General features: G+C 42.2%; 1 protein-coding gene across 1 annotated transcript; it reads right to left on the bottom strand.

Moving 5' to 3' along the window:
• Positions 1-4,500: 4,500 nt before the first annotated feature.
• On the bottom strand, positions 4,501-9,621 carry NR0B1 (nuclear receptor subfamily 0 group B member 1). Its single transcript, XM_032286172.1, has 2 exons — positions 8,226-9,621; positions 4,501-4,854 (listed from the first exon to the last, which is right to left on the bottom strand). Exons 1-2 carry the CDS (start codon positions 9,391-9,393, stop codon positions 4,610-4,612), a joined length of 1,413 nt encoding a protein of 470 aa, XP_032142063.1. The 5' UTR covers positions 9,394-9,621; the 3' UTR covers positions 4,501-4,609.
• Between the last annotated feature and the right edge of the window lie 6,724 nt (positions 9,622-16,345).

Consider the following 16,345-nt stretch of genomic DNA (forward strand, 5'->3'; position numbering starts at 1 on the left):
TAAAAAAGTGGAAGAAGAGGAAGAAGAAAGAGAAGAAGAAGAGGAAGAAGAAGGAAGAGGAGGAGATGAAGAAGACGAAGAAGAAAAAAGAGGAGGAGGAGGAGAAGGAGGAGGAGGAGGGGGAGGGAAGAGGAGGAGGGGAGGAAGAGAGAGAGAGAGAGGCAGAGAGGCAGATGCCTGGGGACTGAGGAAGGAGATGTAAAACTAGTGGTGTAGAAGGAGTTTCTGAAGAGACCCCAAGAGATCTAGGGTGAAGGAGTATAGAGGGAGATTTCCAAATAATCTATGAAAGTACCCAATAGAAGAGACAACTTTAAATGTTTGTCATGGCCAGGCCAGAGAAAACTATAAGATCAGCATCAGTGGGCTAAGAACTCTTCTGCTCCCCTTGCCTCTTTCTCCTTGATGGCTTCCAACCTTGTAGGTATCTGCAAATGTAAGTAACAAGATATGAAATTAGGACTAGAAGTGCAAAGTGAGGGGAGATTAGAAGCCCCCTCTGTTTCACTGCAGGCAGTTAAAGTGAGAATGTCTCAGATTGGGAAAAATTTAGCTATTAACTTTCAGAGAAACTGAGTCAATAATCAATTAACCCTTGCCTTTGAGAAGCCAGTGTATATAGAAATCAAGGGTTTGATGAACGTGAATGTGTAAAAACGTAGTTATGCATTTATTTTCATAGGCTTCTAACTGAAATGTAGCTTCTCTTTTAATTATGAATGCAGGTAACACAACACAGTGTATTGGCAGTACCCGTGCACCTGCTTATCAGCTTAAGGAGATTTTGGGCTGAGACGATGGGATGTTCTAAACATACAATCATGTCATCTGCAAAGAGAGACAATTTGACATCCTCTGTTCCTAATTGAATACCCTTTATTTCTTTTTCTTGCCTGATTGCTCTGACCATAACTTCCAATACTATATTGAATAAGAGTGGTGAGAGAGGGCATCCTTGTCTAGTGCCAGTTTTCAAAGGAAATGCTTCCAGTTTTTGTCCATTCAGTATGATATTGGGTATGGGTTTGTTGTAGTTTCTCTCTCCTCCAAGTAGATAGAGAAAAAGAATTAAGTCTGTTCCCAGGGCTGAAGCAAGGATTTAGATAAGGCAGAGGAGAAAGAGAAAGAAAAGAAAGAAGGAAGGAAGGAAGGAAGGCAGGAAGGAAAGAAAGAAGAAAGAAGGAATGAAAGAAAGAAGAAAGAAAAAGAAGAAAGAAGGAATGAAAGAAAGAAAGAAAGAAAGAAGGAAAGAGAGAGAGAAAGAGAGAAAGAGAGCAGAAGGAAGGAAGGAAGGAAATAAGGGAAGGAGGGGAGGAAAATCCACCATAGCTATTTCCTGAAGCTAGCTGCTGCTCTCCTCCTCTCCCCCTGCATCCCAGCTGGGTTCTCCTGGCAGCTGTGATGTGAACCCTGTAAATGGCAAATTTACTGCTAGGGATTTTAGTAAACTTGTAATGAGAAAAAAACAGGAATTTTAATTCACAGCTTTGCATTCGTGGCTATTGCATGTGTACGTATGATGAAAATGGATGTAAAATGTTATGTGCTTATAATTTCATAAATGCTTGAAGGGTCATCTCAATCAGGAAAAGCTGCAAAGAAATAAAAGTGTTAAAGAAACACAGGTCCCTTGATTTTTTGCCAGAGGTGGGCGGATTGAAATTTATACTCTTGGTATTGGAAACAAGGCTTAATAATGGATGGTTTTGTTTTTGCTTTTTTTGGCCATAATTTTGTCTATTGGAGCCTCTGGAAAAGGGAGCCATCCTCCAAATGAAGACACATGTTGGGGGTTTTCAAAGCAGGTTTTGGAGGGTGGGGAGTTGTGGAGTTTTGTTTGTTTTTGCCAATAAGATCTTGTGAAATCAGATTTCTGACCCTTAGAGGCTGAAATTCTAGCCTGACATGCATATTTTCACATGGGTCAATTTGGACAACCTGACCTAACAGGGTAAAAAAAAGTCCTTAGGAACAGCCTAGCCTATTACTTGGATTTGAAACATAGGCATCTGGCCTACAGCGTCTTAGCTTTGCTGCAGCTGCTGAAGAAAAGCCTGTAGCTTTTTTGCAATACTGAATTCACAGATCCTAATTCCCTAGAACTGACTCTAAGCTGAAACTTGATACTGCTGGCTATAGGCTATTTCAATTTCAGCACTGAGCTATGTGGAACTGCAAGTGGGCACAGACTCAATGAACAATTCAGTCTCTGGAACTGCCACAAAATTTAAGACATCCCTGTGGGGTCACAGCTATAAAACAGCATGGATGCTGGCTCACCATCTGGGTCATCTGCAGGTGCCCTAGAGAAAATGGCTTGTTCTCAGATGGGACCATTAAAAATGGAGCTGATGATCAACTTGATATTTCCAATACAAGAGCCTGATTGCATCCCTAACTTGTGATTCCAGCGGAAAGCTGCAATTTAGGGAAGGGCACACCACAGGCTATGTGACCCCTCTGCCCACCCCTGATAGATCAGACTCTTAGGGTTGTCTCACGGCTGTTGACTTGTGTTCCACTTTCCAGGTTAGTTGCAGTTTGCAACAATGGACTGATAGCCTGACTTGACTTCCCTTGCCTTTCTCCTGTTGTACACACCTTAGTAAGGCAGTTTCATCATCCAACGCAGCTGTCCTCAGAAAGGGATTTATTTTTGCTAGATGTTCACCAAATAAATGATCAGGAAAAAAGGCATGGGGGATATGTAAGCCCATTTTGAAACAATATTGAAAATCAGGATTTTGCCCTGACCACTTCCTGAACATGATGTGTCTTCTGATTAAGTTATATTAAAACGTTATTCTGTGAAAATGGTTTTGTCCCTCTTATACACAATCCTTCCAGAAGGTCTGGGTAAAAAAAAAAAGAAATGATTAGGAAAAATTTCAATGTTAGGATTATTGAATGGGGCACATTGATTTTGTAGTAGTCAAGAAAAACAACTCTGACACCTGGGAAGGCTCAGGGGAGGAAGTAGGGCATTAATGATTTTTGCTTTTTGGAACTGCTGCTGGAAGCTTTCCCTATTTTCGAAGAAAACTCTTGTGCTGCCTTTGCAAGTGCTGCAGGCACGTTGGACTCAGACCAAGGACTGAGCCTAACATGACAGCATGACTATGAGCTGGCTGCAGTGGGGCAGCTCCGACTGCATGTCCCCACAGAACATGCCCAGATGCCATCTACACTCGACAGACAGATGAAGTAGTGTCACTGACAGAACTATTTGAGACTGACAGCCCCAGGCAGCCCCTCTAAAACCAGGGACTGAACTGAATTACTTTCACTGGACTGAATACCTTGGGGCAGGAGGCACCACGATGGGAGGCCACGCTGGGGGCTGCCTGACTAATGCATATCCTGTTGGAGTGCCCTAACATTTTTAGCGATTTGTTTGTAGAGGACCACGTGAGCCCTCAGGGATTATGTGTGTGTGTATGTGTGTGCACTGTGACTATCATGACACTTGCTTTGGCCCTACTGCATTACTCTGAGATCCTGATTTTGAGGCCATGTCCATAGGACTCAGCAGACTGCCAATGGGGTCTGCACAAAAGGAAGTTTAAGATTTCCTGTAATGGGTTATTACCCTACACTAGACATACTCATTAATAACAGGCAATTTATTGCCAATAAACACATAGACATGTAGTAGCCTAGATTTTATCTGGAGACAAAGAAAAACTAGTTCTATGGAGTATAATTAAAGGGGCAGTAGGCGCTAACAATAAAGTTGTTTTATGATTTCATGCTATGCTTGTTCAATACACCAGTTACAAACATAATGTATCTAAAAGATGAAGTATAATTAGTGGTTTTATAATGATGTTGGGCTTTCTGCAACTATAACCCCTCCTTATAGAATATATGTTTCCTGTGGAATTTTAATTCCATAACTGTGTACAAAAAAGATCCCCCAAGAAAACAGAAAATCTCCTATTTCACTTCCAGGTGCCTTTATAATTACAGATTACCTCTTGACTCCAGTTGGATGCAAACTGGAGTCGAGAGTTAATCTGTAATTATAAAGGCTCCTGGAAGTGAAATATCTTCTGGAAGTTGCTCCATCTTCATTTCCACTTCCATCAGTCTTCCATACAGCTCATGGAAGTGGAAATGAAGATGGGGCAAAGTGATCTCCCACTGATACTGGCACATAATTACATTCAATGTCATGATGTTACTTCCAAAGATACCTTTTGCTTATGTTGGTGAGATTTTAATAGTTTTTGAAGGCTTACTTAAACCCTGCTAAAACTTTTTTCAGTCAAATTAATGGAAGACCTTAAAATTTATTACAACAGTATGTACAAATTTGATTTTAGCAGGTTCCATAAAATTGCTAAACTTGTGAAAATAGCTTATTAGTGTAGTACCCTGCTATTTTTAAAAAAGATATACAGAGATATGTTACCTGTTGGCAAATGTCTTCTTTATGGAACAGAGACATTTGTAACTGTCTTTAATAAAAGTATTTCTTTAATTGAATACAAAATACTCTCCATGTAAAAATAATAGGAAAGTTTATTTTACAATATTTTACACTCTCTTGCCCACAGCTGTTTATTCTTCCCTCACGGTGAACTGCACTTCTGTGGCCCACGTGCCTTTATAACTTTGTACAGAGCATTTCCAGCATCATATCATCCATGCTCACTGTGCCAATGATGGGCCTGAAGAACAATTCAGCAATGACATTGGCGTTGATGAATCTCAGCAGGAAAAGGGCACTATTCAGTTCGATGAATCTGTCATGCTGCCCTCTGTGCGTCATCCTGACGTGTTCACTGAGTATCTGCTGAGTTCCCCACTGGAGTCCCTGAATGTACTTCACACACTGCAGGCCCGGCAAGTCTGGAGGGAGAAAAATTTCTTTGTTATAAAACAGCTCACCACAGACTGCTTTGCTAGCTTTTTAAAAATATCCAGTTCTGTCTCTTTCCAATTAAATAAGACCTCAAGCTTCCTGGTTAAAAGGGTAAAATGCCAAACCTGTCTAGGTTTTCAGAAGCAGCATGTCCAAGAATGAAATATCATGTGATCATTCTTACTTAATATTCACTATGTTTGTATGGACATGTTTGCAAATACACTGGCCATGAGCCAACAAATGCACACAATTTAATATGACAGGAGAATATAGTTTAATGAATCATCACTCCAGCTCATTTTCTAAGCAAATATGAAGAAGTTCATGATATTTCAAGAGGTAAGCACTTTACCTATAAGAAACAAGCCATGATAAACAAGAAGTGTTGCCAGATGACAAACGTTTTTACTGTTCTTCCTTTAATCTCCGACCATTACACTGATTGTTCCGCCAATGGTGGTAAACTTCACAGCCACAAACTTTGATACCCAGTTTCATTTTATCTGTTTGCCTGCAGGCCAATATTAGTCTAGAGACCTGCATAATTTGAAAGCTAACACTGGCCACTTAGCTCACTGTACCATGATTTCTGTATTGGGGAAAGCTTTGAAAAAAAATAAAAGAGTGATTCTAATGAGTGTTCCAAAAGATTCTTTTCAAAAATATCAAAGTAAGAAGTTTTTGAACATTGTTACAGTCATTAAAAGGTTAAAAATAAACACGAAAACATCATGAATTGCACCATGATTCAAAAATAACTTTTGTAATAGAAAACACATGACCTTTTGCAGTACAGTGCAATACCTAAGTAAAAGTAAATGAAATACAATGCAGGAAAGTTTAAGTGCATGTAAGTTTTTACAAGAAAAATAATAAGAGGAGGCTGCTTTGGAAGGTCCTGTGACTTTCCATGATAATAATATTATTGCGAAGTTCTTTAACTTGTATTCAAGTAACTAGCAATTGACCACTTGGTTTAAATGATGTTAATGATGATTGCAATCATTTTCCTTACCTTTTCCTAAAAAATTCAACAGAAAAGTATTTGAAAAGCACCATGCTAATCATCACAGAGCAGCAGAAGCAGTGTTCTTTAAAATAATAATAATAATAATAATAATGGCAATAGGCAAGAGGCACTCCTATTATAGGCTAATATCAAAACTCATAAATAAAATAAGAACAAAAATAAAGTAACAATTATAATCCATATTCCAATTTCGATTACCCTAGTTCACACATTATCATCCCCTTCTACCTGCAGCTCAAGATCCAGGCTTAAGACCCAATTTTCTTGTGTTTGAGTTCCATCGATGAAAGTAGGAAGAAGCTTGTATGAAACTCTACCAGAAATCTGAAGTTTCTCTTGGTCTAGATTCATGGCTTGTGAAAACTTCATCTTGTGAATGCCATCTTACTTTTCTCTGTGTTCACAATATACCCCTCTACCTTCCCCCCACCCAGGTGGTCCCCCCCTACACACACAAACTGGCCTTCAAAATAAGTTCAGGGAAGAGAAAACTCAAATGGACTCCACAGTTTTATATCTCAAGTTTGAACCCATATAGGTTTAAGCTTACACATGGGATATACACAGGATAAACAGCAAAGAGAGGCCACACTCTTACTAGGCATTACCTTTCTCCCAAATGTAGGTACATTTGTGTTTTGAACACCCCCAGCTTAGCTGGTTAAACTCATATTGAGACAGGATTAGGAAAAGTCGACCAAGAATAAGGAAGAAGTGTGTGTGTGTGTGTGAAGTATATAAAACAGGGTCAAAGAAAAGAGGGGACGTATTGATACTGAAACCACTGGAATGTAAATTTCTGGAAGCTGAGCTCCTCTCACCTTTATATCCCAACAGGACAAGGAACATAGTGGATGATTAAAAATGGCTGAAGGAGTATGGAGACTGTTTTCTAAATTATCTTAAGAATCATCTGGGATACTTATTATGAATGCAGATTTGCAGACCCTGGGCCAGAGCTACTGAATCAGAATCTGTAAGGCAGGAGCCTGGAAAGACTTTCATCTATTCCCACCCACCCCCAGCCACACACACAAGTACTTCTTATGCACAGGCAAGTTTGGAAAACAATGGTATAAGCAAAAAGATAACCTGTAATAGTCACTGGGGTGAGCTGAGGTCTCTATGTCATGAAACTTGAAGTTTGAATGAATTATTATCCCACCAAATACTTATCTATACACTTTCAAAAATGCTAGGCAGAGGGCAGGAACATAATCACAGACTCCAGCATCAGGAAAAAAAGACACAGAAGGAGCATTATAAAAACTATCCCAACTCAAGTTGCCTGGAAAATTTTGTTCCCACTTCAATCATTTGAAAGGATGTTGGTTGAAGATGATTCTAGTAGTGAGAAACACCCAAGACAAGGTGCCTGGCTATCCAGGGAGATGTTCCTCCAATGATTTTGGTTGCACTCTGTTGGGCAGTATGTCTAGCACCCAACAGACAGCCTGAAAGCTTGGTGTAGCCAACATCCCATTGGGCCCAGAAGATAGGACACCCAGGTTCCACAACACACCAGCCATTTACTTTGGAGTAAGGTCACTTGGAACCTTGGGACCCAGCTACCTACTCAGTAAAATGGGGTGGGGGAAGGCTACAGAGCAAAGGGGGTTGATTAGGAGGTCTCTAAGGTCTCTTTGAATTCTAAAATACAGTGCTCCTGCTCTCAGTTCCTAATGTGTCTTTTTTTTCTCCTATCCCTTTACCAACCTGATATTATTCACAGAAATTTGGAGGAAGGGATAGTCCAGATGCTTAGGACCATACAAATATCCATTCAGAGGCAGGCCCATGAAACACTACATTCAGTGTCCTGCCTGACAGTGTCCCTAGAGAATGGTGTCTCTATGGGACCTTTTAACAAATGTTTCCTTTTTTGCTAGCCTTAATAGATTTCCTCCCCCCAAAAAAGGTTCTAGTAAATTTCAGAACGGGGTTTCAGAAATAGATGTTGCAGAATCTTCAGTGAGCAAAAGCTTTTTTTTTTTTTTAAGATATGCTCTAGACTTAAAACTAGAGAAAAAATTACCATTTCCCATGAAGACACAAATCTTTCTATTGTAAGAAATGTGTCGAGAGCTAAGTACAAACCTAAGCAACTTCCCTCCTCTCCGCTGAGTTTCTGAACGCAGCCCACCCAAAAGAAGTGGTTCCTGGAGCCCCCCACCCCAGCTCTCCTGAATTAGTCATGATTTCTTCACCTTTGCCCCGACACTCTCCTGATCACTGAAATCTCCTCATTGCCTGCACCCCTAGATAGGCACTGCCCGATGCTTTTGTGAGGTGGGAAAAGCCGGCGCCCAAGGCCAGTACCCTTACCCGGGTTAAAGAGCACGGTCCCCTTGAGGTAGGCGTACTCCTTGGTACTGATTTCCAGACTCCAACATTTGGTAAGAAAGCACTTGATGGCTTGGACCTGGGCGGCGGAAGGCACCTGCCTGGCCTCCGCCGGCGGTGCCAAACGGGGCTGCAGCGTGGAAACGGGCAGTGGGTCGTCGCCCCCCGTCTCCCGCCGCCTGGTGGTGAGGATCTTCTGCAGCATGCTGGGCTCCGAGGTTTCCACAGTCTCGAACTGCAAGTGGTCCTGGGCCAGCTCCAGCATGAGCAGGGGCGCCCAGCAGTTACGCACCAGCACTAGCTGCTGGTCCAGGGGCAGCACCTGGAAGCAGGGCAAGTACTTGACGAAGCGCAGCGTCTTCAACAGGCCCGCTGAGGCTGCCTCGCAGACCACCTGTGGACTCTTGAGCGCCACGGGTCGCAGCGCACCACCGGAGATGTCCCACCAGGGGGCCCCCGGCCGCTCCCCCAGAGCCGCGTGCATTTGATTTGTGCTCGTGGGCATGCTGTAGAGGGAGCTACCCTGCTGCGGGTGGTCTTCACCGCAAAAGCAGCAGCGGTACAGAAGCGCCATGGCCTGCCTGCCTGATAGCCCCTCTCTAACCCCTGGCCTCTGCGCAAAGTAGGAGCGGTCCCACCACGCGCCCCCTGGCCGTGCCTCGGGCGCTGCCGGAGCCACGTGAGTTTGCTTTGCGCTTGTGAGCAAGCTGTAGAGGATGCTGCCCTGCCGCGGGTGGTCTTCACCACAAAAGCAGCAGCGGTACAGGAGCGCCACGGGCCGCCCACCCGGGAGCCCCTCTCTTCCCATACCGGGATCAGAGCCGCACGAACAGCCCCAGCACGGACCCAGCCTAGCCTCGGGCGCCTTCGGTGCCGCGGACGTTTGCTTTGCGCTCGTGAGCATGCTGTAGAGGATGCTGCCCTGCCGTGGGTGGTCTTTACCGCAAAAGCAGCAGCGGTACAGGAGCGCCACATTCCGCCCGCCCAGCAGCCCCTCTCTGCCCACCCCGGGCTCATCGCCGCACGAACAGCCCCAGCACTGATCCCCCAGCCGCGCCTCGGGAGCTTCAGGAGCCGCGTGCCTTTGCTTCGCGCTCATAAGCATGTTGTAGAGGATGCTGCCCTGCCACTGGTGGTCCTCGCCCGCCATGGCCCGCGGCGCCGCAGCCCTGTTCTGCCCAGTGGCTGCCGCCTGGGACCTATTTATACCTAGCGCGCACGCAGGCGCGTCGGCCGCCTCGGTCTGGGCAAGGGCGCGGAGGCGGGCAGGGGGGCGCGGCGCTGCTCTCCCGTGTGTTCGCCCGTGACCTCGGTGGTTCGAAGGGGCGGGTGCTCCTTAAAAGCTGGAAATGGAAAAGGAACAGCAGCGTGGGGGCTCCTGGACACTTCCCTCCTTCCTCTCGTTACCCCTTTCCCTGTCTCTGGAAGACCGGGGGAGAGTGAGCGCCTGGACGCTGTTGCAACACTTTCCATTGAGCTCTCGCATCTAATTTGTTCCCTTTATTGGGAGGGCAGGGGTGCCTAAAATAGGAAACATCTACTTCTATGCTCCTTGTAAACTTTCATTAAATGATCACAGTTTGTGTGACTTATATTTTGTATATGGACAGGGAGGTCTCATTTTCTGAGACCTTGAAAAACATAGAACATAGACTAGCATCATATGGGCAGTCGGTGGAATTGCCCAATCTCAGGCTCCAACCAGACCTTCTAACTCTGAATCTGCATTTTAACGATGTCCCCAGGGATTCACATGCACCTTGACATTTGAAAAGCACTGGTCTAAATATGCTATCATAAGCGCTCAGTTTAATATCATCAGTATTTATAAGCGCCCACTATGTCCTAGATTCTGTGTTAAGAGAGCTGGGGCGGCGAACAGGATATAAAAGTGCCTAAAACTTGGGAACATAATATAATCACAAGGGGATAATATTGTCACAGTGAGAATTGTTTTTATTTTAATAATATTTTTTTTCTTTTAACTTTTAGGTTCAGGGGCACATGTGCGGGTTTGTTATATAAGTCAATTGCTTCTTGTGGGGATTTGGTGTACAGATTATTTTGTCACCCAGGTATTAAACATAGTACCCAGTATTTTTTCTCATTCTCTCCCTCCTCCCACCTTCCACCTTCAAGTAGGTCCCAGTGTCTGCTGTTCCCCTCCTAGTGTCCAGGTGATCTCTTTACCTAGCTCCCACTTATAAGTGAGAGCATGTGATATTTGCTTTTCTGTTCCTGCGTTACTTTGCTAAGGATAATGGCCTCCAGCTCTATCTCATTCTTTTTCATGACTGCAGTGAGAAATTTTGATCCTTGTAAAAGTAATGCGGTAAATGTGTAATTAGCGTTTCTTTTCCCGCCCTTCCTAAGTGAATAATGATAAATACAAGTATCAAGAAGCCTGGATCCATTGGTCTTCACTTGCCACACAGCTGTGAAGACATGGGGCAGGGAAAGGTATTGGTATATTGCAGCTGGTATAAAATCCCTTTTACTTTTTCCCTCCATCCCTTCCTCCCTCTTTCTCTTTTCTTTCTTTCTTTTTTTTTTCCTTTTCCCTCCCTCCCTTCCTCCCTTCCTTCCTCCCTCCCTCCCTCCCTCCCTTCCTTCCTTCCTTCCTTCCTTCCTTCCTTCCTTCCTTCCTTCCTTCCTTCCTTCGTTCTTTCCTTCCTTCTTCCCTCCCTCCCTCTCACTTCTCTCTCTCTTTCTTTCTCTGTTTTTTCTTCTCCAGGACCTGGAATTCTCAGCATACGAGGAAAACCTAAGAGACCCCCATTTTACTTGCAGCATAAAATTTTGTTTTGCGTGTGAGAGGCCCTAAATAGCACAGTAGTTAAATCCCTGGAACTAGCACTAGATTGCCTCAGTTTTAATCCTGGCCCTGCCACTTTGTAGCATCATAACCTTGGGCAATATATGAGTTTTCTTGTTGCTGCTTTGCTTACCACAAATGTAGTGGTTTAAGTCAACACAAACAACACAAAGGTTTTTATGTTGTAATTCTGGAAGCCAGAAGTCTGAAATTAGTTTCACATAACTCTGACCTCTGCTTCCATCTCCTTCTCTGATTCTTATAAGAATCTTTGTGACTATAATAGACCCACTCAGATAATCCAAGGTAATATTCTCTATCCAAAAATTCTTAATTTGATCACATATACAAAGGCCTTTTCATTCTATAAGATAACAAACGCACAGGTTCTAAGGGTTAGCACATGGACATCTTTGGACATTATTCGGCCTATCACGGGAAAGTTACTTAAGCTGTTTGTGACTCCGTTTCTTCATTTGTCAAACATGCACAACAGCGTCTGTGAGGTAATCTTTATACATGAGTTAATTTGTGTAAACTGTTTAGAATAATGATTATTATGTGGTAAGTGTTGGATGTATCAACCATTTTAGGACAACGTGGAATAAGTTCAGGGTTAAGAGGTGTTCCTGTACTAGCACTGCCACGTTCTGTCTGTCCTAGGGAAGCCTCACACACACACAGTCTCTACCCAGAAGATTTTATCCTACTTTTTCTGCATATCCACATTTCTTGACCCAGACTCAAATCACTGGATGGGTCACCTGGTTCACAAAATATTATGTATCGGCAATGTTGTCTCATTGGCTATTTCATTATTTGCTATTTCCAATATTCAAGCTACTGTTTGGGGTATCATCATTACTGCTTCAGCAGTATCGTGGCAGTCTTCACTTGCCACACAGCCTCATCCCTCAAGTGCCACATAGGCACTGAGATCAGTGGCTTAATGAACCCACCAACCAGCCTTGCCGAAAATCCAGCTGACCTTATCCAGGCCAAGGAATCTGTCATTCTGTATCGTATCCCAGCAATTTGAATGATTTCTGACACATAGTAGGTGCTCAAAAATATATATATTTGTTGGCAAACCGTACCTTGAGAGAGAGAGAAGACTGTAGCTCCTACTGTCAACGTGGAGGCCAAGTATTCCCACCCAGCTATCGCTGTGCTGACCCTGGAGGGAGGACGATGTAGCAGGCCTTGTGAGACTCAGCATTTTCTGGATGCCTGTTTTGCTACTCAGAGTGCTACAAGGACTGTGGTAAAGCAACAGGAAAAGTGGGTTACCAGTCGAAAGACCTGGCCTTGAATTTGGGTTCTTCCACTCTAACAAAATATTAAACAAGTCATTTAACTGCACCTTTCTCGTTTCTGAAATGGGGACAAAATTCTATGAACCAATATTAATATGTACACTCTGTTCTAAGTCTGTAAGAGAGTTATTTTTTCTCTTAACACGACCATTTTCAGAAATGTTTGCTGACTCTACTATTGCATTGGAATATAAATGAACAAGTTTACATTCATTTACTTTCTAATGATTTAACTTTAGGCTAAGTATTTCACATCATGTTAGCCTTTTCATCTAGGAAATAATCAGTGCTATAAGCTAGTTTTTTAATACATGCACCTTGGTCCTATATTTTTCTAATTTTTTTTCATCTCATCAACTAGATTTCTTTTTTAATTCTAGAAACATTTTCTGTAAGCAATCATTCCCACCTCATACATATCTAATGCCTTTAAATTTTAGGCATTGTCTAAGGTTGAAACTTAAGTGCAGTGCTGAGAACCATGAATTTGTAATATATCGGTATAGTTTCTCTTCTCAGGGGCTGAGTCTTCCGATTTTCTTACTTGTGTTTTCTGTCAAGTTGCGATCTCTATTTGCAACTCTGAAGGACCTTCCAGGTCCTCTGGATTGACTTTTTCTAAGAAGAGATTGCCTACTTGTCCTTCACAAGCATTCATCCTTGAAAACGTCACGAGAAAACTGACTTCATCTTTCCACTTTCCATTTTTTCCCCTGAACAAATAGCTCCTGAAAAACAAAATCTTCCAAACACACCGGAGCAGAGATTTGCACAGATTAATGCCAGCCTGCTGGTTGCTACAGGATTAGTGAAGACATAACCTTCTAAGGCATGCACAGCCTTTTTCATTTGATTTGTTTTGTGTCCTCAGACCACTGTGACACCTAGACAAAAGGACACTTATCAACTGCACCTGTCATGTGCTGAGTTTGTCCACAACTGCAATTTGGATATTTACACTGACTCATTGTGCGATGACCTTGGCCAGTTGGACACCTGTTCTGTGGAATCCATTATCTGTTCCAACTCAGGGTGGGAGTAAAGCTGCTCTGTCTGCCTGAATGCAACCTTCAACTTCAAAGTAATACAGTATTTACTAAAGGATGTAGGAGTGAAGTACAGGTGGGGATAAAGCTGGGTAAAATTGTAAAATTGACCTTTGCATAGCAAGCTGCTCTTGACCTGGGAAGCCATGACGATCTGAAACATGATATGAATTTTTACCCTGGGCTTAAAAGAACTACAGTACCTTCGAATTCAGTTCCTTCAGTACAGGTGACAGGGAGCAACAATAGTGTTTTCCTTGTTTTTCCAAAGTAAATATCAGGTAAACACTACTGTAGATAAATACTAGTTGATAAAACCAAGAGATAGCCTTTTACTTTTCCCTTTCTAAGACCCAGAATGTCTAAAGCTATATTTATGAAAGAATTAGTAGGCTTTAGGTGATTTATGAAACCCCTAAAAAAATCAAATCATTATTCTTATTTCTTCTGATGAACTACAATGAAGTTAATCAGCTACATTAGGGGTCACAGAATTGCTGATCTGGAATTGTGACTCTAATAGTTACTGTAATCCTGAAATGTTCTAAAATAAACTTTCCAAATCAGTCAGACAACCAGTTTACTCAAGGCAAAATTCAATTCCGGTTGTTTTTCTGAATCTACCAATTCTAAATCTACCTCAATACCAGATGTTCATGATATTATCTAATTAATAAATTTAACTGACTGGCAGGTTTAAAAATTATGGCCCCATTGATTTGATTGGTCAGTTTGAAAAGCATTTCTCTATTGGTGCACATAGCTCGTTCCCTGATGACAATGATAATTTTAGTTAGAAACTCCCTCCTGTGGGTCTGGAATTGTTCTAATATCATCCTCCTAAAAATTGCTTTCTTTTCTGCTCCAACTTTTCTTAGCAACTTACTCCTCACAATCTTTTTTTTTTTTTTTTTTTTTCGTGTTTGAGATGGAGTTTCACTCTTCACCCAGGCTGGAGTGCAGTGGTGCGATCTTGGTTCACTGCAAACTCCACCCCCTGGGTCCAAGTGATTCTCCTGTCTCAGCCTCCCAAGTAGCTGGGATTACAGGTGTGCACCACCATGCCCAGCTAATTTTTGTATTTTTAATAGAGGTGGGGTTTCACCATGTTGACTAGGCCGGTCTTCAACTCCTGACCTCAAGTGATCTGCCTGCTTCAGCCTCCCAAAGTGCTGGCGTTACAGGTATGAGCCACCTCCCCCGGCCAGTCCTCACAATCCTTATATCTAGAGTCCACTGTACATTACCTGGCATATTGAAGGTGCTCAACAAACACCTGCTGAGTGAAACAGTGAGTGAAAAGTTTCTTCTACATCTGTATATCTTTTAACTTCAAAAGATTGCTCAGACTTCACTCCTTTCCCAGATTGTGCGGTTTTTAACAATTTTCCTGGCCCTGGTGGAAAGACTTAAGGTTCCCCTCTGCAAAATTATCTGTTTTAACCACTCTTTTATTAGGTTGGTGCAAAAGTAATCACGGTTTTTGCCTTTGCCTTCAATTGCAAAAACCGCAATTACTTTTGCACCAACCTAATAGTTTGACAGTCTCTGAAATGAGAGTAAATGTTTTATGTTTATTTCACAAAGTTGCCAAATGTATGAAATAATTATATATATGCGCATATATATATATATATATATATATAATTTCAAACTTTTCAAACTTACCAATCAAATCAATGGGGCCATAGTTTTTAAACCTGCCAGTCAATTTAAATAGATAGTATCATCAACATCTGGTGTTGAGATAGATTTAGAACTAGTAGGCTCAGAAAAAAAATGGAATTTTTCCTTCAACAAAGTGGTTGTTTGACTGATTTGGAAAGTTTACTTTAGAACATTTCAGGATTACAGTGCCTCAGGATTTAAAGTACCTCACAACTGTGAGTTATTAGAGCTGGATGGCAAATTCTTTTTTTTCTTTTTTAATTGATACATAAAATGTGTACATATTTGTGGAATACATGTGACATTTTGTTCCTTGCGGAGAGTGTGCAATGATCAAAACAGGTACCTAGGATATCCATCACATCAAGTATTTATCATTTCTATGTGTTGGAAACATCTCAATTCCTCTCTCCTAGCTGTTTTGAAATATACAGTATGTTTTTGTTAACTCTAGCCACCCTACTCTGCTATTGAACACTAGAACATGTCCCTTCTATCTGACTGTATGTTTGTACCTATTAACCAACCTCTCTTCATTGCCCACTCCCTGCCCAACTTTCCCAGCCTCTTGTCCTGATCGTTCTACTCTACCTCCACAGAATCTCTATTTCTTAAGTTGGTAGCATCAGACTTTGTGAAGTGAAATACTTCCCAATTCACTCAAATTTGTGCATTTGAAATTCTCTATACATATATAAGCCCAATGCGTTTGAAATAAGGGATCATCACAGTCAATAATAAGACATTCAAGTCTGGAGTTAAATGCATTTAACATTAGTAGTGTCGTAAGCCTAATTGCTTTCTGTGAGCCCACAATGACAAGTGTATAAAGAAAAAAAATGTGAATAGTTGAAGGTGAATTTATTTGCAGCAAAGCAAAACACTGGTGATGAAGAAAATCAGAACCTTCTTTTTAAACTGATGTTTTTACCATATCAGTACGGCTGGGTAAATGAAAAGAAGCTGGCTTTGTTCTCAGAAGCAGGGAATGAGACAAGGACTGTGTGTGTTTCCTTGAGAGATGATTCCAGGAAGCCGTGGTAAGTGCAGGAAAGTGAAATTGGGAAGGAGGAAAAGCCAGTATTAAGGTACATTGCTGTCCTTACTGCTCTCAGCAAGTGGGGTAATTCCATGAGGACCTCCAAGGAAACATAGAATGCCAACCAGAATTGTCTGCCCCAAGTAGGTGGCAACAGCATTTATTCATTAGTTTCCATCAACCAAGGTTGAGGTTGCCACCAAGTCTCCACTGCTATC

The sequence above is a fragment of the Sapajus apella genome, unplaced genomic scaffold (genome assembly GCF_009761245.1).
Source record: "Sapajus apella isolate SASKATOON/1434 unplaced genomic scaffold, GSC_monkey_1.0 scaffold17, whole genome shotgun sequence".
Taxonomy (NCBI): domain Eukaryota; kingdom Metazoa; phylum Chordata; class Mammalia; order Primates; family Cebidae; genus Sapajus; species Sapajus apella.

Bases quoted from the DNA above. Each gene is read 5' to 3' on its own strand.
- NR0B1 (XM_032286172.1), bottom strand. From the start codon at position 9,393: ATGGCGGGCGAGGACCACCAGTGGCAGGGCAGCATCCTCTACAACATG. The intron at 4,855-8,225 runs GTAAGGGTACTG...TTCTCCCTCCAG, and splicing joins GACCGTGCTCTTTAACCCGG to ACTTGCCGGGCCTGCAGTGT.